Source organism: Thermoascus crustaceus, assembly GCF_041956765.1.
Source record: "Thermoascus crustaceus strain CBS 181.67 unplaced genomic scaffold VTN00scaffold_4, whole genome shotgun sequence".
Lineage (NCBI taxonomy): Eukaryota > Fungi > Ascomycota > Eurotiomycetes > Eurotiales > Thermoascaceae > Thermoascus > Thermoascus crustaceus.
In genome coordinates this window covers 24950-47027 of record NW_027192530.1, presented here as the reverse complement: position 1 = coordinate 47027, position 22078 = coordinate 24950, and the positions used below count along the sequence as shown (strand labels likewise).

Here is a 22078-nt window from a genome sequence, read left to right as displayed (position 1 = left end):
TATCTTCATTGAAAAAAAAAGAAAAGAAAAAGAAAAGACAGTCCGATACATATACCGTACAATGCAGAGTAATGCTAACTTGTGGGTTCTGTTCTATACTAACTTATGTCTTATATACACAAATTATATACCTAACTATACAAATCTGCTGATGCAAATCTAAAAAGTTGCTGCTTTCATACTATCTCTGGCCTTGTACATACATGCCGTACTCACTTCTCAGCCTCCTGCTGCCTCCACCCCATCCCATACCGCATGACGACCATCAAACATGGCGTAAACCCGACCACGATCAACGCCAGCACGGTATACGACCACCCCGTCCCCATCGCCTCGACCATCGGCGCAATCACCGCCGACGCGGCGGCCCCGATCTCACACCGCACCAGGTTGTTCGCCGCCGTGGCCGTGGCCGGTTTTCCCGGGTAGATGTCCACCATCAGGATGTTCAGCACCTGGAACGCGGCCACGAGGGAGTATCCGAGCAGGAAGAGCAGGATTACCGGGACGGCGAGACTCACATGGTGGTGGTGCGCCATGTTCATGGTCCATCCGTACGCGATGACGGTGGCGCAGCCGGTGTAGAACATCGGCAGGCCGAGTTCCAAGCGGGCCCTTTCGAGGGGAAGTCTGCTCAGGTTCTGCCGTCTGTTGCGCACCACGGGGACGCCGCACCGTTTCGCGTGTCGTCGGTAGTTCCAGTCGACGAGGCGTCCGGTCGTGAAGGCTGATATCGTACTCCCTGCCCCGAAGGGGACGAACATCAGCGCGATCTGGATGTCGTTGAAACGGTAGAAGTATTCGAACAGGGATGATGCCCCTGTCAAGACGGCGTAGGTGCACCCGAACGCCAGACCCGTGGCGAGGAGGATCAGTGCCGTCTCCTTGTCTGCGAAAACGACGAGCGTTGTCAACGGATTCGGGATCCGGATCTTGCGTTGCTCACGCAGCGCTTGTATCCTCCCGGCATCAACGACCAGTCCAGCCCTAGCCCTGTTCCCATGTCGGATCACATCCGTCAAGGACCAATTCAGCAGCGACGGCGGCGGGACACTCCCATCGTGAACGACCCTCCGACACGTCTCGGGCATGAACAGGAAAAACGGAACACAGAACGCCCCCGTCAGGATGACCAGGAACCAGAAGATCCAATGCCAGTCGAGGTACTCGCTCAGCAAACCGCCAATGATCGGCGACAGAGTCGGCCCCAGGATACTCCCCAGCGACGCGAAGGCGACGTAGGTCCCGCTCTCCGACGACGTGATCAGGTCGCCCACGACGCCGTTCGCCAGCGCCACGGTCCCGCTGCTGCCGGCGCTCTGGAGGCAGCGGAGGACGAGCAGCGCCGGGTAGCTGTTCTGGAGTGCGAGACCGAGGTTGGTGAGCAGGTAGACGGTGAAGCAGATCGCGTAGGCGGGACGGCGGCCGGCGGTGTCGCTGAATCCGGCGATCAGCATGGGTGCGAGGCCTTGGATGATCTGGCGGCGTATTAGTTTAGCCCATCTCTATTTCTATGCCAGATAGGAATACCGCTGGCAGATCGGATTGAGTACCATGTACGTCGTGACCGTGAGATTGATCTTGGAATTCGAGACGTGCAGATCGGTCGTGATGCTGCTCAGCGCTGGGAGGTATATGCTCGACGACAGCGGCGAGAAGAAGGCGGCGAAAGAAGCGGCGAGGATGATGCACTTCTTCTGAGTGACGCTGTAGACGGAGTATGCTCCCTCGGTCGTCTGCTGGTCATGAAATGGCTCTGGTGGACTAGTGTTTGGCGGTCCACTGGAATTACTCGAGTCTGAGATAGCTTCGGGATCCATCTCATGTTTCTCGATGTCATTGCTGTTTCCCGTCATGGTCTGGCCGTTGGTGGTAGTCGTCGAGACTTGTTGATCTGCCATTCCATTAGATGATTGCTGTCCGCACCGGTTGTCAGGGTGAAGGATACATAAAAACGATATTGTGCAACGAGATCTTAAAAAAAAAAGTATAAAGAACTCCTTTCTCCAGGAAAGGTCGACTTTAAGTACCTTATAGCAGCTGGTTGTTTTTAATTTCCTCTCAAAGGCCGCTCCGATCTTCCCAAGGTTGCCTCTCCGGTTTCTGTCCGGTCCGGTTTGAATGATCGGAGACTGTGGGACATGGGACGATCAAAGCTCAAAAGATTGAATCATAGCCAATCGGCCCTAGTTGCAGTTGGCTTTCCAGCCTGCTACGTCAGACGTTGAGTCGAGGAAATGTTGTCATATCATTCTATAAGTGAACGGGGATCTGTTTAGACATTCATCTTAGGAGATGAAGTATAGAACGTGGATATATAGCCATGGAACTAAACACAAATACAAAAGTCCACGTACAATATAGATCCCACAACTATAAACAAACGAAGATAGTTTAGTATGTATGAGTAGTGTCCTTCCTATCCACCTGCGGCCGCTTTACTAACTCCAATCCTATTCCCCTAAATCAATGTTTCGACATTACTTGGCCTCATAAACACCAACCCACGTCCCCCACCCAGCAACCTTCCCCTCGATGTCGCGCGCCAGCTCTTCCCTCGTCGCGACGGGGCTGAGATCGTCAAGATCGACAGCGGCGTTCAACGCGATCACCTCGAACCAGTACCGATGCGGGCCGTGGCCCCTCAGCGGCCGCGGAGCGATGTACACGCTGCCCCGGTGGTTGTGGCCGTACTTGAATCCGCCGCGGAGGATGTCATCTTTCTTTTCTGAGCTGTCTGTATTTGCATCGTTAACTTGCAGGTCCTTGTTCGAAATACTGCTTTTCTCGGCTGGGATTTTATAGAAGATGCCGTGGTTCCCGGGCGTTCTTGACAGTGGCGAGTCTGGGTCCTCCACTATCAGCAGGTACTCCTTAACAATTGGAGGTTCTGGTTTCGTCCATTCCCATTGTAGCGTAGGGAATGTTCGAGACCCGAATGCCGTGTGCTCTGTTCGAAGCATCGAGCCTGATGGCCCGACGTCTGGACTGTCGACGGTCAGGGTTGGAGAGGGAAACTGCGCGAAGGCGGGGCCTTTGATGAATAGGTTGGCGTCGTAGCCCCGGGAGGAATAGAGGATGTAGCTCAGAGAGTGTTCGATTAATGAGAGGAGGCGGGTCATTTCCTTTTGGGCTAGGATTGATTAGATCTAGTGTGTCCGGTATGTTTGTCCGCAGGACTTAAGGGGGTTGTGATCGCAGGAAGTCTTGATAAAAAAATCGGACCTGACCAGGGTCTTCGACATAAAGATATCTGATGAGAATTCCTGCAAGTTCGTTGTGTATAGGAGCCCTCCGGACCTCTTATGTCTTCTCAGTTGAGGGTTCAGCCCGATCCGGTAAGCCCCGGTCCAGCCCCCCCCCCCCCCCCCCCCCCTAACCCCGGAACCCAGACCGGACAGACCGGCCAACTCTCCGGACCATATGCTCTCTTGCTCAACACATCCTGCACACTCGACATGGAACGTCCTCTGACATCCTCCCAGAGCTCTGATCATCTCGAGACGCCATTGGACATCCCAAAGCAACACCGCAGAGCCTGCACGGAGTGCAGACAGCAGAAGGTTTGTGGGACCGTGTATTGTTCGATTTCTCTAATGTCTGAGCAGGCCCGCTGCGATTCTTATCTTAACCCTGAACAGCCGTGCTCTCGTTGTCGTCGGTTAAATGTGCGCTGCGTCATCTCCGAGCAGTTCCGCCGGCAGAGGAAGCGACGGTATCGGTATGTCCTTTATCTATGGATTAGGTAGTATAGCAATCTGTTGACATAACGAGCCAAGAAGGCAATCCGAACATGAAGATGCAGATACAACAGATAGAGAGGCTTCCCGGCTACCCAAGCACATTCAGGAGCCCGTCAATCCTCTTTCGTCCCCTGTGGAAATCTTGATGGCCGCTGCTGCGGCCGATGAAGTTAGCCGGACTACGACTGCTCCCATAACGGATCTGCAAGCAAGGCCCTCTCCATCTCTGAACGTTGCAGGTACTCCGAGAGGCTGCAATGGGGGTTTGACAGCTCAGCCGGCCCCTGACAGCACCAAGCCGCAGCATCTGGACGGCATCCAGATCGATGCTTGCGATATCGATGAGATATTTGAATTGTATGTTTTTACTAATTTTAATCGTTGAAACTGCGAACTAACTCCTGTTTGAGGTATTTCAAGGAGTATGCATATTTCATGCCAATTCTCGATGCCAGCATTAGCCCAAATGTGTACTATCAACGTTCTCCTTTCTTATTCTGGGCTATTATTGGAGTCGGTTCTCGCCATTATAGAAAAGATCCAACACTCTTCGGTGCATTGGCGCCCAAGATCATCAATCTCGCCCTGATGTCGCTCAAAACAAAATCTGCGACCCTGAGCCACATACAGGCCCTGTTGCTCGTGCTTTCTTGGCCCTTTCCTCCATCATCTCTTTGCATGGATATCACGTTTCCGCTGAGCGGCTCCCTGATCCATATGGCTATGCAGGCGGGTCTTCATATTTCTGTCACGAGCCAAAATTTCGCTAAGATAGGCATCAAGATGACCGAAGAGGACATTAAAAAGAGGGCAGAACTCTGGGCGTATTGCATCATTACTTACCAGCGGTGAGGGCGAGCATAACGCAGAGATGTAACCCGGCAACTAACTGCTCCTAGGGCATGCTGCTATATGGGCCATTCCCCTCTAGCTATACTAGACACGACTCAAGATCTAGGACAGATCCAGTCGCTGTTTCAGAAGATACCCTCCAGTCTCCGGCTTCAGCTCAAATTGCAGTCCATCGTGGCAAGGTGCTGCGCTACGCTGCTGGAGATCGGGCTGAGGAGTCTTTCAGAGGAGAAGGAGCGCACGCTAGACCTCCTACTGCGAGTATTCGACGGCCAGATAAAGGAGGTAGAATACGAGGCTCCAGCAGGTTGGTTTCGCTATTCCTATGCTCCGACTCCTGCTAACCATAGGTCACAGACCTCGATCAGATATGCCTTCACATCAGTCGACTAAACATTCAAGTATTTCACTTCTACAAGGCGTCTCCGATGCAGCAAACAGAAGCTTTAAGTGGACTATTCACAAGCGCATGCTCCGTGATCGAGTCCATGGACCGCTTCAACACTACCAACACATGCGCCACCTCCCCACTGTATTTCAGCTACGGGATCTTGCTGGCGTGCTACACCTTACTAAGGATACTGAAGAGCTCATTTGCAAAGTACCTTGATTTTGAGAAGTCGAAACGCACTTTCTTCCTAGGAATCGACATCGCGAAGCGGTTGTCCACAGAGAACAACGATATCGCCGCTAAGAACGCGGTAATTCTCGCGCGGCTCTGGAATAGCGATAAGGTCTTCAGGCTAGCTGACGGGCGGGAGTACACGACCTTGAAGGTCCGTAGCCGGCTGGCTATGGGTGTCGTGTTGGACGCGGTGTGGTGCTACCGTCAGGAGTATGGAAGGTTCTCCGGACTTCAGCTGTCCCGGCAAGAGGAGTCCCAAATTGGTATGTCCATTTACTTTAAAACCACGTCGCGTGCTACAGAACATATCCTACACTCTACCTCCCATACGGGAGTACCAAGAACCTCTTGTGTTGCCAGGGAGGCCCCCGGTGAATCACGATCTTGACCAAACCATGTTCTGTGAAGTATGCTAATTTGGGCATGATCAGGCCCTCAGCAGAACTCGACCATCACTAGCGACGACTCAGCAGTGGAGAACAACGATCCGACGCTGGCGGTGGACCCGTTAGAGTTCCCGGATTTCCTGGACGACCAGCTGCTTGTTAATTTCGGGTTATCTATGGATAGCAATGCCATGATCCCATTTATGTTAAACTAAATATAATTCATTGTGACGCATCTACGACGGAAGCAGCATATATTAAAAATAAGGGTAAATGAAAATAGAACGGTGGCCAGATACGATGATGAATTGCGATTTCGGGGCACCAGTTTAGAAAATTATCCGACTTGAGCCCCTCCTCTAGTGGGACTTACGTGCAGCCTGTATCCAAGCCACCAGAGCGTGGCGAGGAATAAGACTTGTCGAGGTATGTATACAGAAACGTCGATGTATCTGCAGCCGGGGAGGATGTGACGTCAACACGACTTGCTTGCGCGGAACTTGGCGCCCTGCCAACATATCTATTAAGATATAATAAGGGACAGAAAAAAAAAGCGTGAAAGGCTACACTCTAAAGCACTGATGTCGGTAATTTTATCATTTACACCACTCAATGAACCGTCTCGCAACCGTTGCGAAGCACCTGCGCCGGAAACCACAGCAGAAAGCTATTCCTACTACAAATAGTACTGCTTCATATACCCATAATATTCCCTTTATACGACGGTTCTCACTTTCTGCTTCCCGAATGCCGACGTACTCAGGATCCTGCTTCTGCCGCGCCATCACATACGAGCTGAGTCTGGCCTCGCCGGACGATGCGCGCACGTCCTTGTGCCATTGTAAGAATTGCAAGGTATGTACAGTACCACGAAAAATTATAAAAATTTTACAGAGGATATTTATTTTCCTAACTGGATTTCTACGCTGTGTGCTTTTTATAGAAAGCATTCGGCACCAACTACGGCCTAACAGCCAAGGTTCCGAAAGACTCCCTCCGCATCACCGCCGGCGCGCCGAAGGAGCATGTCGCGGATAATGGCTCGGGGGTCCCGATCCATCGCGAGTTCTGTGATAAGTGTGGGAGTTTTATTTTGGAGTATGGGGTGAGTTTGTCCCTCCCTTTATTTCTTTAAGTTTGATAGACTGATTTGTACCGTGAAGGAAGCGGTGAAAGATCACTTCCGCTACATCTGTGTCGGCTCGTTGGATGACCCCGAGGCTTTGCCTCCAAAGGGCGAGTTCTTCTGCAGTCAGCGCGCGAGTTGGATGCCTGAGGTTCCGAGTATGTTCTCGATTTCTTTCTGTTTATCGTTTCTTGGGGGTCGTGGTCGAGCTGATGCGATGTGTAGATGTTTTTCATAAGCGCGAAATCAAGGAGTAGGTTCTGAGATGGTATATATAATGTTGCCTTTGGGATGATGATGTAAATATATTGATGGACGTGGGAACCAATGTTTAGGTATTCAGATATCCTAATGGGCGGAGCTTGAAATTGAGATTCATGTTCCTGGCGTAAGACCACTGCAAGAAAGGGAACCCGTGACATCATATTTCTGAGAACAATAGCTCCATAAATCCAAAGCTCTATCACTGGTCAAACGAATTGGTGCTGCACCTTGTCTGGGTATTGTAGTGGAAGTTCAGGCACATGATCAAGACATTAATGAATGCATGGTCCCTCACGATCTAAAGCCAAACCGACCAAAGCTCATGCATCATATCATTAAATACGACAAAATGATACTTCATCTCCCTTCGTATGTGGTTCTCCCACATATCCTTCCACCAGCTTCGCCTCCGTCACGCTCCTCACCACCACATCCGGCGGGATCAGCTTCTCCCGTATCGATATGCCGTTCAGATAGTCGTTCGTGTCGACCCTCCGATACGCATCTTCCAGATTCCGCTCGATTCCCGCCTGGACGTGCCTCCTCGCGACTCGATCCCGGGCCTCCTCCGGGTCTGCGTCCACGAAGACCCGGTAATCAACGAGGCGTGCGATCTCCCTCCATCCGGGCTCGTCCAGGAGGAGGTAGTTCCCCTCGACGATCACGATAGAGGCGTCGTCTGTGATGCATGTCCCTTCCTCGACGGGATCTTTGGCCTCGTGGTCGAATGTTGGCGCGTATATCACTTTTCTTTTCTGTTGTGGCAACGTTGAAGCGGAATACGATGATCTGTCGGTGTCTTCGTCTGCCCACGCGCGTAGTTGCCGGACAAATTCCAAAAATCTATCCACGTCGAAGGTCCACGGCGCACCGCGCCGGATATATGCTTCTTCCCTGTTGTGTAGTCGGTCGAGCGCTGCTCGAGGGAGATGGAACCCGTCCATCGGGACGAGCACCGCAGGTCCAGCTGCGGAATCTGGGACATGCAGCTCATCTGCTGCGTGCAATGACGAGAGCGGTGTCAAGTCATGATATCTGTCGTTTTTATATTGATTGTTGAGAATGCGCACCACAGCCCTGGCGGCGGTTGTCTTTCCGGAGCCCGGGATCCCGGCGATGGCGACAAGGAACCTCTTGCAGCGATGAGCGCTTGCGCGCCGTCGGATCAGTCCTGCGAGTCTGGCGTGTTCTGCTTCCATTTTATGTCCTGATAAACTTCTGGAGTCGAATAATGCGGAAGATGCAGCCAGAGAGCCGCGGACGACGACGGGGTATCGGAGGTATGAGTTAATATGATGTATGCATGTATCCACGTACTCCGACAGTCATATACCGCAACACGAATCCTTGGGAAGCCAAGCGAAGAAGTTTAAATAAGAAAGAATTAAGATCTGACCGCATTCTTTCTTTTCGAGCCGATCTCACTTTATCTCCGATGTGGAGTTGTTGCGGGGAAAAGATTATCGTCTTCGCACCAGTGGAGCTTTCCCCGGCGGACAGTGCTCCGACGAGGCGGAGGACAACATCATCGACCGGGAAGGATCGGACCTGTGATATAGAAATCGGAGAAGACTTCTCCGCGTCCTGGATCAGGCTGAACGACGTGGTGAGACCAGAGTGGTGGAGGATTTCGACATGTTGTGCGGTTGCGTAGGTTGGCAACGCCATCGCCTACCTAGTATGCAGGCACCTTGGCAATACTAATGGTATAGATCTTCGCTTTCGCATCAGTCTTCGGAACAGCTTCCAACGAGGCTGCTTTGTTAGACCCGACAAGACGAGGAGAGAGTTGTGATGTACACTGTAGATCTGGGAGCGTGTTCTGATCCTCCGGTGCGCGATAAACATATGCTTGTCGCTATCCAGGAAACCACGTATCTGATAGTCACTATTCAACCAGCTACCGCTGACCACCTGAGTGGTACAGCGACTGCACGGAATGGCGTCAAGAAGAAGGATCGAAGAAATGTGAAAAATATGAGCGCAACTTTGTATGTATCGTGCACACAAACCTCCATTTTCTGGAGGATGAACACATAAACTCGGTCCAGACTGTTGGATTGAATTGAGCTTCTGCTTCAGGACCGTTTCTCGCAGCGCTAAGTTCTGAATGCAAATGATGAATCTGTGAGTTCAAGAAAGGAAAAATTGAAGGAACAACATCGAGACTTCTCACGCCTAACTCAATCTGGAATATGACGCTCCTGACTCTCTCCTCGCCTTGGAACCTCAGAATTATATCTCAATTATGGAACATACGATCAATGAGCTGTAGTGTGGAGAGATATCTAAATTTGCAATCTGACCAGTTGGTAGAGTGTGTCTGGTGCGTACGTTAGACTAGGTTGTTATGATCGACATGGACAACATGACCTTGCATGAATAGCATGCTACCCCGCAGGATAGGAATACCTCAGGACACGTGACTGGTATTCCATCAGGTAGTCCAACAGGGGGACTACAAGAAGGACTACACAGTCCACAGAGTAGTCCAACAGAGGGACTACAGGAGGGACTACAGGAGGGACTACAGACCATGTATATAAGACACTCCTTAACCATGGGGATTAGGACCCCGTGGTCAACTCAAATAGCAATCCCAATAGTAACATTGCTAGTAACGGCCTATCTATCTACCTTTTCCTCTTGTCTTCTGTCCTTCAAGATAAACCCAACGCGCTTCAACCTAGAAGTCCTAGGTCCGCCGTTACATAGGTACCTGTTCACGAGGCAACATCAAGCGCCGGTGCCGACACTGACTCCTGCTCCCTGACAATCTCTACACACTCACATAACCACCTGGGTAAGGCGAACCCAGTATCATCTCTAAACTAGCTGACACAGCCAGATGATTGTCTGTCGATACCTCCAGGTTCTGCGTTCTTAACATGGACCGGATCCCTTCCGGTATTACCTGGTGTGATGAAGAGGAGTTTATCGGCTCCCAAGTCATTTTCCAGAATTCAGTCTGGAGACTCGACAGAAAGGTCTCTGAGAAAGAGCTCTACGACACGGAACAAGACGCACAGATGCCTGGCGGAGGCTCTGAAGCCCGCGCGGTTTTCTTCTGCTCAAGACTTGATAGTTCAGAAGAAGCCGCCATAAAGATTCGGATGCAGTATGACCACTGAACTCTCTCCAACAGACAGCTGCTGACATAGGTCACAGAATACCATATTGGAACACAGCAAATGAGCTGCCTAACGTGCGGGCGTCACTCACAGAACAGAAGATTATGGTAGGTTAGTAGACATGCATCGTTCCAGCGGAAGAACATATCAGGAACCAGAAACTCAGAAGAACATGTATATCTGCAAACATGTTTAACATGCAGCAAGGCATGATCTCCATCTACTCATGCTAGATTTGCGGAAAGCTTGAACGGCTAGGAGGGAAGGAGGACTCGGAACCTTGGAACAGAGCTGTAACTGGAGAACCAAACACTGGGATATGATCTTTTGTTTGCGTCCGGCCAGTTTCACGTCACCTCTTGTTTGGACATTGCTAAATAACCATCTATGGAATTACAGGCTGGGAATCTAGTGCTTGCTCTGGCCTAGTGTGGATTTAAACCTACTTGTTTGTTTCAATTGTAGCAAAGATAAGTTTGGGCGCCATTGCTATGACTTTCCTTTCCGCGTCGAAAGCAACAATCTGGAGCATATTACTATCCTCCCTAGCACAATATACATATATATATATATACTAAAGCTTCAATCTGCGGAGCGACTAGAGAAAGGTATTTTTCTGTAATATCAAGGTTGGACGAGATATGGAGTGGGCAGCGGTCGTAAAGCATAGATTACATATATATACTTTGGCTTCGAGCTATTTACATACGTGCTTGTGACACAAAGTATGGTGAGTGATGATTCTGTCCTCTAAGAACCTCCAAGACTGCTAGATCGAGAAGGATAAGCTGAACAGAGGCAAGAATTTTGAATTCTGCAGTCCTAGGCCAACTGAATGATTGCCTCCTGCATAGGTCCGCCGCACAGGTCCCATATGCCCAAATAGAATTTTACGGTCTCTGACCAACGGGAATACTTCCTTTGGCATAGAGCTGCCACCCGGTCTCATCTGCACGGATCCAGCGATCTAGATCAAAGGGCGATACTGATCTCTTTATATAAGGGATTGAAGGTCTCAGGTAGGTGAAACCTGCAGTATTAAGATCAAAGGATTAACCATGGCTTCTGAAGCATTCTAGAGCGATCAAAGAAGGGCGATTTTCTTATAAATTTTGGGCTCAAATTCGCTGTCAATTAGATTTCTTCTTCAGCACTCTTATATTCTTTGATATAGACACTTGGATCAAATCAAGAGCTTCCATTGGTCCAAAAGTAACCAGTCTTTATGTCTTCTCATTTATTTATTCAAACTCTTGGATGTCTCCATTAGAGCCAAACACAAGTTCCTTTATAAGATTCCAAATGTCTCAGGATGGTGCAGCAACATGCGATATAAGGGATCAAAGGATTTAGCTTGACTATTCTGGAGCATTCCAAAGCCATGAAAAGAATGGGAATTATCTACGAATCATGATTTCAATTTGCTATTTTGATACCTAAGCTTCTTCTTCTTCACCACTTTAATAGCATTCCATGTAGGCGTTTAAGTACAATTTGAAGGAGTCTATTGTTTCTTTTGAAGTTCCGACATTCTCACCTTCTCCTTTATTTCTTCATATAACCTATGACGTAAAGCATGGGGAGCGAAGCTTTCTCTCTTCTCTAGCACTGCTAGATACAGCTTCTGAACTGAGCTTAAGGCAAGAACTTGTTTTGGATGCGTGTACTTCCTCTGTGGGAACATGTGTTCTGTCTTTATGGTCTACTTGTACTGTATAACATTGATGTATATATCCAAGAGACGTGATCATATGTATAACCCGAAATCCATACCTATAATACAGATACAAATACAATAACTAGTTTACACCCATCATATTTAATGTACATGGATAGTTCTGATCTATTTATTTTAGCCTACCCTCCGGCCTGGCGCTGCTCTGGTCCCGCTCGGCCATGTGCCTGGTGACCGCGTCGATCTGCTCCTGGGCCGACTCCTTCGCGGCGTCGGAGACTCGCGGATTGCGCATGGCACTGGAACATATCTCTGTTAGCAACTAAAACTAGGATACGATATTCCTGCTCTGTGGGTGTTCGTGTGATTTAATACTCACGCTTTCAGACCCCCAACGACACGCGTCGGCTCCTTGCCCGCGTCTTGCGCCTCGTAGATGTCGAAGCTCGGCTGATCGCCGCCTAGCTCGCTGTCGAGCACGTCGCGCGCGTGCGACTTGGCTTCGTCGGAGACACGGGGGTTTTTGAGGGTGCTGTTATGTATTCGTGTATGAATTAGTATCTGTTGGATATATAAATCCTGGAAGTTTTGGTGCTGTACGTACGCCTTGTAGCCACGCATCGCGTTCACCCTGTCTTCTGTGGAGACAGTGGCCGGGTCCAGATTTGTAGTCATCTCGTATTATTATTACTTTCTGTTCTCTGCGATATGCGATATGCGATATGCGACAGACTAGGCAAACAAGGAGCAGAAACCTCCGCAGGATAGATAGAAGATGGTGGATAATGCTATGTATGCACACCGCCTCCCCCAGATTCGGGCGAACTTTGCCGAATTTATTTGAATGTAAGATTTGCCTGCGCTGCTATGGAACGTATCGTCATGCCTTCGTCATATGTGCTTAATCGCCTACTATGTATATTAAGGGTCCGGATATGCAGTACAGGTTCTGGTATAAAAAAAAAATCCTGGAAGATGGAATTTCCAAACACTCCAACTTTTCCGTCTGCGGAAGTGCATGTGTGTATGCTGCTTCTAAAAACTTGATGATCGTCTAGAGATTTCCGTCAGATGTAGCTCACTACTTTCCTTCTCGGGTATGGAGCTCTACGATATACCTTGCAGCCAGATGGCGATAAGCTGCGAGCGATCGCTTATCGTTATCAATCGCCACGCGATGCACGCCTATTAGGCTCTATCTGGAGCGGAGGCGTTCTCACCACGCGGTTGAGATGACGTCTACAACCTAAACCTGGGAGCTCTCATAGCAGGACCAGCCCTACAGGGTTTACCATGTGACATCTACGCCGCTGTGTAGGGGGGCTGAAGAGTCGCCTGATGTAAACGTTGCGTGACATGGCGAATACCCGGAGTCTGGGAAGATAAATACGTACGGTTCTGGCTGTCGTCCTGGAACACCTGACGTCCAAAGCCATTACACTCGTCATATTCAGACTATTCCAGCGGAAAACGCGAGGAATTCGAACAGAACTCCTTCCACAATGTCGAACCCTGAGGAAAGAGCGGCAGAAGACGCTTACGAGAGAGAGAACGACCCCTCCCCCGTCCCGGGCACTCCTCCGATCGACAACTCCTATGTTGGGGAGACTAAGTATGAGGTTGCCGATGTCCTGCCGGTCCAGAGGGATGAGGATGACTATGAGGACCCGGTCCAGCCTCCGTACTCCAACACGAATGAGCAGCTAGGTAGATAGACGTTCAAGAATGCCAAAAGGAGACGAAGTGCTGACCATAAACTCGTACAGAGGAGGATGAGAGAGAAGCCATTGACGAGAGAAATATCCTGAAGGGAGATCGCACCCGACACGCGAAACCTCGGACCGCAAACAGATACAGCGAAGGTCCGGACGAGGACGATCTCCCGGTTGAAGTCCGGGATGGAACCTACGGACGGTCCTCGACGAAGCGGATTACCTGAAGCTCCCGATGTCGAGTGTCAAATGGCTTGGTACCTTATACCCGTCCTCGACGCCAGGAGTGTGGACAACTGGATGTATCTAAAATTGTACAGTAAATTAGCCCGTAATAGTATCATGAGATCCTAAACGTTAGTAAATACAAAATCGGCAGTGGTAATCCTGTATATGTGAGCCGTGTCTTTTGTCCTGAGACAACCACTGAAACCACAGACGGCCAGTATGTGGAAAATAGACCGTATCCTGAAATCTGAGTAGATTGATCCCGCTGTATGCTGGGACGTCGGCCTCATAGCCATAAATAACCTCATGGTGATGTGAGAGGCGGCATGACTAAGCATACTGAAAGAGCAGGTCACATGACTGGAAAGAAGAACTGGGAGGGCTCAAAGAAAAAAAAAAAAAAAAAAAAAAAATTAATCGCGGCCGGGACAAAAGAAACGAAAAACGCGAAGCATGAAGTAGTGATGTTCGTTGGCGAATCATGGCTATCATGTTGATCATCCTATCCTGCGATCAGTAGCACCCATGCGACAAGAGTCGGCTGAGGTTTTGAGACCGACAGGTTGGGAGCCGACATGATGCCGATGGTCGGTACGGAGACAAGGAAAACCAAGAATTCGGGCCTGAACAACGCAGCGCTGCAGTATGGTCGCGACTGGGGCTTTCCATTCTCGTGGTGCGCAGACCCTGTTGCAGCAACCTGGATCCACCGCGCCAGATGCAATCCTGCAGAGGCGGTGCGCAAGAAAGATCGCGAAACAAAGTCTGGATAAAGTTGCGCGCCTGAAGGGAACTAGGGTCAAGGCAGCGCAATGGTAGTCTTGGCGGGCCCCGGATTGCGCTTCCATAGTTAGGTGTCGTCTCAGCTCTGAAGATCCGCATCGAAAGAGCCGTTGAAGGTGCACAACACTTCTCCGTCCAGAGGCGACGGACGGACAGGAGACAAGAGCATGAGAGGCTGAGCCGCGCTGTCAGCGGCAGATCTTTCGTTTCCATCTCCCCGGAATAGTGCAGTCGTATGCCTTTCTTGAGTGGCTCGTTACTCGTGGCCGGTGTCCACCCTGGGCCGCGATGATTCGCGTGCGTACCGCTCTGGCCCTACGGCCGTCGACGAGAAGCACGGTCGATCGGTGAACTGGCTGTGGCCCGTGGATGCTGGACACGTCTTGTCAGGCCCATCGCACCAGTCGATTTTTTGATAACTGCGCCGGGTAGGGTTTGACGGGATCTCTTGCCGGTGCCCTCAGCTGTCGAGGACGGCGGGATAAACAAAGACAACAATGGACGCCCGGCAAAGTTTGTCGGCCGTTATGCCGTTTTTCGTGCAAGGATTCTGGAACACCGTACACGAGGATGATAACTCGGTTGTCTAGACCGTCGGGCAGAGATCCGGATCGGCAGCCCGACAGCTGGTCTGTACGCATGAGTCAGCATAGGCGACCAGCAGGATGGGGAGGGAGTCGTCACTTGCGACAGACCGTGGAGACCGTTGCAGCTGGCTAGAATCTGCAGAGAAGCATCTTCAGCGCAGTGTCCCCAGATGCTGCGGCATGCGAAAAGGAAAGGAACAAGGGATACCCCAGCGCCGTCGACCGTTCCTGTTTCATGTTTCAAGCCGTTGTCCATTGTCGAGCGAGGAGTTGATCTGGACCTGCAGATGGCTGGCGGTAAGTGGACGTGCTGCAAGTTCTGGACCGTGGGCTGGAGAGAGGCATGTCTCCATCCGTCTCCACGCTGTCCGGCGGCGCTTCGCCCACGGTCCTTGATTCGCTTCGTCGACAACACCTGCGACGCTGCGCTGGCGCTCTCCAGGGACCGCCGTCTCCAGCCATCATAACGCCTTGTTCTTACCGGCAGGGGCACGTCCCGAAAAATCTGGTCGGCCATGGTGAATAACAAATAATCTCCCAGTCTGGGGGCAGCATACTTTAGGACGGACGCCGTCATCCTCCCCCCCATTCACTCTTCCATTCCTACTCTCTCTCACGTTCTGCAGCAGACCTGTTGTGTTTCGGTCTGATCACTCCTTCTGCACGTTGGCCATCTTGATGATCGAGCCACTTTTCTTCTAACTCTTCTTCGTTCCTTGTTTCGTCGGACTATTATATTATTCGTTCCTTGTTTATTGCTACCACCATGCCTTCGTCTTCCCTCCTTTTGAGCGTTGGCTCCCTCGCCCTCTCCTCCCTCCTCTCTCCGGTAGCGGCCTCGCCGTACCAGCTAGTCGAGAGTTTTGAGGGCAGCCACTTCTTCGACAACTTCGACTTCTTCACCGGCCCGGATCCTACGCATGGGTTCGTCTCCTGTCCGGCATCCAGCGTGATAAACAACGGCTAACCACAGCACAGATATGTCCAATATGTTGACCAGGGCACCGCTCAGAGCTCCGGGCTTGTCAAGATAAACCCGAGCGGCAGCGTGTACATGGGTGTGGACTCCCAGACCACGCTGGATCCGAACGGGGTTGGAAGATCCTCCGTTCGGATCGAGAGCAAGAAGACCTACACCAAGGGTCTGTTCATCGCGGATATCCAGCACATGCCGGACAGTGTCTGCGGTGTCTGGCCTGCGTTCTGGACGGTGGGACACAATTGGCCCTCCGGTGGTGAAATCGGTAAGATCTTTCGGTCTTCGGATACTTCTAGAGGAGCTGACTCTCTCACTAGACATCATCGAGGGTATCAACCAGAATATACAGAATCAGATGGTCCTGCACACCAGTGGCCAGTGTACCATCAACAACTCTGGCATGACCGGCAGTGTCTTGTCGGACAACTGCCAGATCGCCCATTCGACGACGGGCTGCTCAGTGCAGGGAACTGATGGCAGCCTTGGTAGTCCTTTCAACGAAGCCCAGGGTGGAGTGTTAGTGTCCCCTGGATCCAACGTCGGGAGCAGGGTACTGATACGAGTTCTGCATACAGGTACGCCATGGAGTGGACCGACCAGTTCATCCGCATCTGGTTCTTCCCCCGTAGCTCTATCCCGCAGAGCATCAAGGATGGCAACCCGGACCCGGCCACCTTCGGTCCTCCCATGGGCAACTTCGAGGGATCCTGCGACATCGGCAACGAATTCCAGGAGCAGAAGTTCATCTTCGACACCACGTTCTGCGGCGACTGGGCTGGTGGCGTCTACGGCAGCTCTGGCTGCCCGATGAGCAACCCGAGCAACGCCTTGGAGAGCTGCACCAACTACGTTGCCCTGAACCCGACGGCCTACAAGAACGCCTACTGGGAGATCAACTCGGTCAGGATCTACCAGCAGGGCGCGGCACCTCCGGCCTCGAGCTCGGCCGCCGTGTCCTCCACGTCCGTTGCGGCCCCTGTCCGAACCAGCTCGTCCGCGCCGTCCTACAACTCGAGCATTTCCATCGGACAGCCTGCCACCGCGTCCGCCGGTACCGCTCCTGCTCCCGCTGCCTCCTCGAGCCCGGCGGCCGCAGACACTGTCATCCCCGAATGCTCGGAGGCCGAGACTATCACGCCCACGCCGGCTCCCGCCACCACTGATCCCAGCGCGGCCAAGGAGACGGTGACTTCGGTGATCGTGACCTCGTACGTGGACATCTGCCCGACCGGTTTCACGACCTCGACGGTCACGCAGACCGTGACCTACTGCCCTGCCGATGTCACCCCGGGCGCTGCACCACCCGGATTCAGCACGACGGTGACCGTCTGCACCGCCTGCGCCGCAACGCCGACCACGGTGACGTTGACGCTGCCCACGGCCCAGCCGTCCGCGGGTCCCTCGCAGGGTGCTGTTCCCGCTGCGGCCACTGCTGCGGGAGCCTCCGCCACCTTCGTTACGGTCCCCAAGCCGGCTCCCTCTGGCGCTGCCCCTGTTGATCCCGCGGGCAGCCCCGTCGCCTCCCCTGTCACCACCGCCGTCTCTGGCTACAGCCCTGCGGTCGCCTCCAGCTCCGCTCCCAAGGTCCCGGCTGGTCCCGGTTCCTCTTCCCCCTACTCCTACTCTGGCAACGGCACCTCTGGCTCGTCGGCTGGCCCTGCGCCGTCGGTGGTCGTTGCCCGCCCGTCGACCACTCGGTCCTCTGGCCCGGCGTCCAGCACCACCAACCCTGCGGCCGCTCCCCTCTTCACGGGCGGTGCCGGCAAGCTGAGCGCAGGCCTGACTGGCCTGGCCGGGGTTTTTGGTCTGGCCATGCTGCTCTAGACTTTAACCATGGATGACACCTCACTTATACTCTTCTTAACTTTCTTCTGGGTAACCGAGACCGCCCATTGTCCACTTATAGATATCAACAATTTTGTTTCTTTTTTTTCCTGTAACACACTTATCAATAGTCAATAGGATAAGGTTTTCACTGAAACAAAGTCTGCCGTTCTCCATTTTTTTTGTTGCCACTTGCAAGCTTCAGCTCCTATGTACCGACCGTTCTAGATCTCTTCTGGTGGATTGTAGGACAGATCCCCCCCCGCTGACATAAGAACGGACCGAGGTCGGGATCTACTTGGTCTCCGAGATCCGATCCGACCCGATCACATCAGCCAGTATACAGTACCTCTGTACGGTATCTCTGTATGCCGTCCGTATGTGCTCTACAACAGATAGATTTATACAAGGAACCTTTCCGTCCATCCTAAATCGCCTCTCAATGCAAGAGCCCTCAACAACGATGCAGGCCCACGGTATGATGAGATCCGGTCCCCGCCCTGTCGCACGTGCCATGGGTCGTGCTGCTTGATCGGCGGGCCCATGGTCGTGGTCTGCGGGGTGCCATCTGCTACACCATGTTCTTCATCAAGTAGTACTGTCCATGGAAGCAGATCATCGACAGGTTGTCTTCGATCATGGCTGATAAGCATGACGGGCCTAACTGGAAGATGCCATCCGATCTCCGTGTCAGCTCAGCGCTGGCCTGACGCGCCGGGGGAAACTCACGCTCCGGGCCTCCTCCGCATCTCTCCACCTTCACTCCTCTCTATGCACCGTCACCCCCCTCCGAGTGTCTGATCTATCATCTGTCAGATTCCCATTTCATCTTTTCTTTTGTCCAGAAACCCCAGTCCATCTCCCATGTCCTTCTTTTCTGGCTACGGACCATGCCTCCCGGGCCTCTCCCCGTCCTGATCGCGGGTGCTGGCGTCTGTGGCCTCACTCTGGCCCAGCATCTTCGACGCTGTGGCGTGCCCTTTCACATCTTCGACCGCGATGCTTCCATCAATTCTCGCACCAGTGGCTGGGGTCTCACCTTCCACTGGGCCCTGCCTATTCTCCGCGATCTGCTGCCCCCGGACATCTTTGCCCTCCTCGAGGAGGCGTCCGTCAACCGGGACGCGACCAGCAAGGGCGATATGGGTCGTTATCACTTCTTTGATCTCCGCTCGGGGATCGACCTGTATGATCTTCCTGCGGGAGCTAGGATTAGAGTCAGTCGGGGCAAGCTAAGATCGATCCTGGCGACGAACGTCGATGTTGAGGTGACCCTACAATTTGCCACTCCCCACGCACCGTCGGTCGATTGTTTAATGGCATGCTGACGTCTGCAGTGGTCGAAGAAGGTGACGGATGTCGAGTCTACAGATGACGCGGTTGTTGTGCGCTTCGAAGACGGCACGTCCCGCCAGGGCTGCTTGCTCGTTGGTTGCGATGGCTCGCGTTCTCGTGTCCGCCAGTTGATATATCCGTCCACTTACCAGAACCGGCCAGTCCCAGTACAGCTGGTTGGTGCGGCTGCTCGTTATTCTGCTGGGCAGATGGCGGCTGCGCGCGCCATTGATCCTTATTTCTTCCAGGGGAGCCATCCCGAGTGGAATGTCTATCTGTGGTTTAGCTGTATGCTGCCCTTGTTTCTTATGTCCATGTCGATATCTAAAGAACACCGTCCTGAGAGTGTATACAATTTGACCACTCACGTGCTGTCTTAGATCTTGAGACTCCAGAGCACGCTCAAGCTACCTCGGACGACTATTTCTGCCAGATAGTCGTCTCCTGGCCCGAAGAAAAGGACATACGGATACCCACGGCCAATGCTGAGCGTATTACCCTGATGAAACGATTAACCAGCGACTGGGCAGAACCGTTCCGCTCACTTATTCAGAATCTTCCCAACGATGCGGATGTGATCTCGATCGACATGGAGGACTGGCTGCCAGAGGAAGGTGCTCACGGAAAGGGCTGTATCACTCTGATGGGTGACGCTGCTCATACCATGACAATGTGTGGGTGTTCCCAGTGCAGATGTCCCGCTCTAGGTGCGGCTAGGCCTGCTAATATAGAAATCCACCACACCAGTTCGAGGAGAAGGAGCCAACACTGCGGTCGCTGACATCCGGGACTTTATGAAGCGACTAGGGTCCCATTTACCAGGAGATGTCCAGCGCTCCGGTGACTCTGCCCACGGGAGCGGATGCCCGTCCGATTCGCTTCGCAAGTGCCTCGATGCTTACGAGGACGATGTATTTGCTCGCGCTCAGCCCTGCGTGTTGGGTTCCCGACAGGCCTGTCTCGATGCGCATAACTTCGCAAGAATCAAAGACGGCAGTTCCTTTGTCGCGCGGAGGCTGAAACAGGCGCAAGAGGAGCAGGCGGCGAAGAAATTGTGACAGACTTTCTTGATCAGGCTGGATACGATACGATACGGATATTAAAAGTACTCTAGTGGAGCGTCTGTGGAGAGAGACTGTCTGATTTCGTAGCCGCTCTCGTGGAGGTCTTCTTATACCCATTTTGCTGCATTTATGGTGACTTCCCTCAAAAGAATGACGAGATTTGAATCTGTAGGTCGCCGTGGTCCCTGCTTCTACGTGAAAGCAATGGTTTGCCCTGCAGTTTTATTGTTAATCGATGAAAACAGGTTGCGTCGAAGTGACAGACAGATTGCATAGCGCATTGGAGAGGAAACAGTTGTGGAGTGTAATATGACGCTCCGAATGGAGGGTTCCTTTGATTTGTCGGGTTGATCCTGCTGTTCATTAAAAGATCTAGTGACTCGATAGGAAGTAGTGATAGACGCCATGGACGTGAGATGTCGACACAAATGAGACTGACCGAGTCTGTTGGATGTTCAGAGAGAGAGTTTGGGGGCTGTGTGGGGAGAATATCAGTTTGCGACCTGTCAGATGGTAGGCGAGTCATCGACACGACAGTCCCTACATCCATACTGCACAAGACCCTATCATCCACAACATACTCACATCCAGCATCCTCTGTTCTTGACTGCCCATTTGAACTAGCAACAGTCATCCAATCCGGCAAATCAACGGCCCCTCACCAGTGCTTTTTTTTTTTTCCCTCGATGCACCCTGGATGAGGGATCTCTGGGATTACGGTTCTCGGTTCGATGATCTCGCTTAACGCTGGACTTTTCGGGGGCCAGATGTATTCCTGGGAAGCGCGGATATCATTGAGCGCTGATTGCGTCAACTAAAGTTCCGAGTTGCAGTATTTTGGTGGCATCCCTCTCTTGTTGGCGAGAATGTCTATAGCCCAGGTTTAGGACGCCCCGCATGGAGACTGGAATCTGGGATCGGTTAGGATTGAGCAGTGCGTATGGGAATTTCAGTTAGTCATCCTTCCGCAATAGAATGGGTACCCTATGGAAAAGCAATGCCTTTCAGGAGGATCCCCGACTGAACATTCAAGAATTGTAAAAAGAGAGAAAGCAAGCCCGGCTGCATGGGGATTACCTGAAATCCCGCATTAAATACTGGTATGCCTTTCTCACAACCCGTATTTACCAGGTTGAGAACTGACCCAGACGGAAAGTTGTGGTGTGGACATCAATGTCGTTGACTAATTGTCCAAAAGTTCTGAGATGTGGCCGAGATATTCAAACAGCTGTATGTGACATTTCTCAAGCATGCCATTCCATCGCGTGCAGGAACTCTGCAATCGGTCGTTCTCGAATTTCTTATTGCCTCCCGATTACCCAAGCTGGGAGAAATCCGTATCGCAGCCATTTCCATTCACATCATCCGTCCATGGCAATGAAGCATCGCCGGTTAATGCCTTGATCGGTCACAAGATTGCCACCGTATGTTTGCGCAGACGCTCCCCTGGTGCTCAATGCCGTGCCAAAACTACATAAATACCTATCTGGAGTTCGATTCCGACAATCACAGGATGCAAAGGGGAAAATGGACAGCTACCCTTGAGCCCTGTCGGCCTCTGAAATAATACGAGATAAAAAATAAAAAACCTACAACAGACGGGATTCGCTGGTGGTCACCCACCCAACTACTAACCGCCCGGCGTGTGGCTTAAGTACGGCTGAGCGGACGGGAAGCCCTGTTTTCCACACCCTATGGTCGTAGGTGCCAACTTCCTCACAGGTTTAGAATGATTAGGTAACTAACTAGCATCTCCAGCTATTT

The 22078-nt window shown here is 51.9% G+C and overlaps 12 protein-coding genes across 12 annotated transcripts; 7 read left to right on the top strand and 5 right to left on the bottom strand.

The window, feature by feature from the left end:
- Window positions 1-212: 212 nt before the first annotated feature.
- VTN00DRAFT_6614 (uncharacterized protein) lies at window positions 213-1901 on the bottom strand (the record flags this gene model as incomplete). The annotated part of the gene is made up of 2 exons (XM_069433270.1): window positions 213-1478; window positions 1554-1901. The coding sequence occupies 2 exons, from the start codon at window positions 1899-1901 to the stop codon at window positions 213-215; spliced, it is 1614 nt and encodes a 537-aa protein (XP_069286668.1).
- A 579-nt stretch (window positions 1902-2480) lies between these two features.
- Window positions 2481-3122, bottom strand: VTN00DRAFT_6613 (uncharacterized protein; the record flags this gene model as incomplete). The annotated part of the gene is made up of 1 exon (XM_069433269.1): window positions 2481-3122. The coding sequence occupies one exon, from the start codon at window positions 3120-3122 to the stop codon at window positions 2481-2483; it is 642 nt and encodes a 213-aa protein (XP_069286667.1).
- A 183-nt stretch (window positions 3123-3305) lies between these two features.
- On the top strand, window positions 3306-5821 carry VTN00DRAFT_6612 (uncharacterized protein; the record flags this gene model as incomplete). The annotated part of the gene is made up of 8 exons (XM_069433268.1): window positions 3306-3338; window positions 3393-3563; window positions 3609-3721; window positions 3780-4100; window positions 4154-4591; window positions 4643-4902; window positions 4953-5483; window positions 5652-5821. The coding sequence occupies 8 exons, from the start codon at window positions 3306-3308 to the stop codon at window positions 5819-5821; spliced, it is 2037 nt and encodes a 678-aa protein (XP_069286666.1).
- Window positions 5822-6218: 397 nt separating this feature from the next.
- VTN00DRAFT_6611 (uncharacterized protein) lies at window positions 6219-6989 on the top strand (the record flags this gene model as incomplete). The annotated part of the gene is made up of 4 exons (XM_069433267.1): window positions 6219-6461; window positions 6550-6711; window positions 6770-6890; window positions 6958-6989. The coding sequence occupies 4 exons, from the start codon at window positions 6219-6221 to the stop codon at window positions 6987-6989; spliced, it is 558 nt and encodes a 185-aa protein (XP_069286665.1).
- A 342-nt stretch (window positions 6990-7331) lies between these two features.
- On the bottom strand, window positions 7332-8195 carry VTN00DRAFT_6610 (uncharacterized protein; the record flags this gene model as incomplete). Its single annotated transcript, XM_069433266.1, has 1 exon — window positions 7332-8195. One exon carries the CDS (start codon window positions 8193-8195, stop codon window positions 7332-7334), a length of 864 nt encoding a protein of 287 aa, XP_069286664.1.
- A 1689-nt stretch (window positions 8196-9884) lies between these two features.
- VTN00DRAFT_6609 (uncharacterized protein) lies at window positions 9885-10127 on the top strand (the record flags this gene model as incomplete). Its single annotated transcript, XM_069433264.1, has 1 exon — window positions 9885-10127. One exon carries the CDS (start codon window positions 9885-9887, stop codon window positions 10125-10127), a length of 243 nt encoding a protein of 80 aa, XP_069286663.1.
- A 1847-nt stretch (window positions 10128-11974) lies between these two features.
- On the bottom strand, window positions 11975-12477 carry VTN00DRAFT_6608 (uncharacterized protein; the record flags this gene model as incomplete). Its single annotated transcript, XM_069433263.1, has 3 exons — window positions 11975-12101; window positions 12182-12334; window positions 12407-12477. The coding sequence occupies 3 exons, from the start codon at window positions 12475-12477 to the stop codon at window positions 11975-11977; spliced, it is 351 nt and encodes a 116-aa protein (XP_069286662.1).
- Window positions 12478-13304: 827 nt separating this feature from the next.
- Window positions 13305-13741, top strand: VTN00DRAFT_6607 (uncharacterized protein; the record flags this gene model as incomplete). The annotated part of the gene is made up of 2 exons (XM_069433262.1): window positions 13305-13509; window positions 13569-13741. 2 exons carry the CDS (start codon window positions 13305-13307, stop codon window positions 13739-13741), a joined length of 378 nt encoding a protein of 125 aa, XP_069286661.1.
- A 503-nt stretch (window positions 13742-14244) lies between these two features.
- On the bottom strand, window positions 14245-15629 carry VTN00DRAFT_6606 (uncharacterized protein; the record flags this gene model as incomplete). The annotated part of the gene is made up of 3 exons (XM_069433261.1): window positions 14245-14535; window positions 15029-15156; window positions 15221-15629. 3 exons carry the CDS (start codon window positions 15627-15629, stop codon window positions 14245-14247), a joined length of 828 nt encoding a protein of 275 aa, XP_069286660.1.
- A 249-nt stretch (window positions 15630-15878) lies between these two features.
- VTN00DRAFT_6605 (uncharacterized protein) lies at window positions 15879-17915 on the top strand (the record flags this gene model as incomplete). The annotated part of the gene is made up of 4 exons (XM_069433260.1): window positions 15879-16036; window positions 16091-16356; window positions 16409-16607; window positions 16667-17915. 4 exons carry the CDS (start codon window positions 15879-15881, stop codon window positions 17913-17915), a joined length of 1872 nt encoding a protein of 623 aa, XP_069286659.1.
- An 890-nt stretch (window positions 17916-18805) lies between these two features.
- On the top strand, window positions 18806-20308 carry VTN00DRAFT_6604 (uncharacterized protein; the record flags this gene model as incomplete). The annotated part of the gene is made up of 4 exons (XM_069433259.1): window positions 18806-19183; window positions 19253-19538; window positions 19631-19924; window positions 19998-20308. 4 exons carry the CDS (start codon window positions 18806-18808, stop codon window positions 20306-20308), a joined length of 1269 nt encoding a protein of 422 aa, XP_069286658.1.
- Window positions 20309-20742: 434 nt separating this feature from the next.
- Window positions 20743-21501, top strand: VTN00DRAFT_6603 (uncharacterized protein; the record flags this gene model as incomplete). Its single annotated transcript, XM_069433258.1, has 4 exons — window positions 20743-20978; window positions 21202-21248; window positions 21360-21414; window positions 21471-21501. 4 exons carry the CDS (start codon window positions 20743-20745, stop codon window positions 21499-21501), a joined length of 369 nt encoding a protein of 122 aa, XP_069286657.1.
- Window positions 21502-22078: the final 577 nt, after the last annotated feature.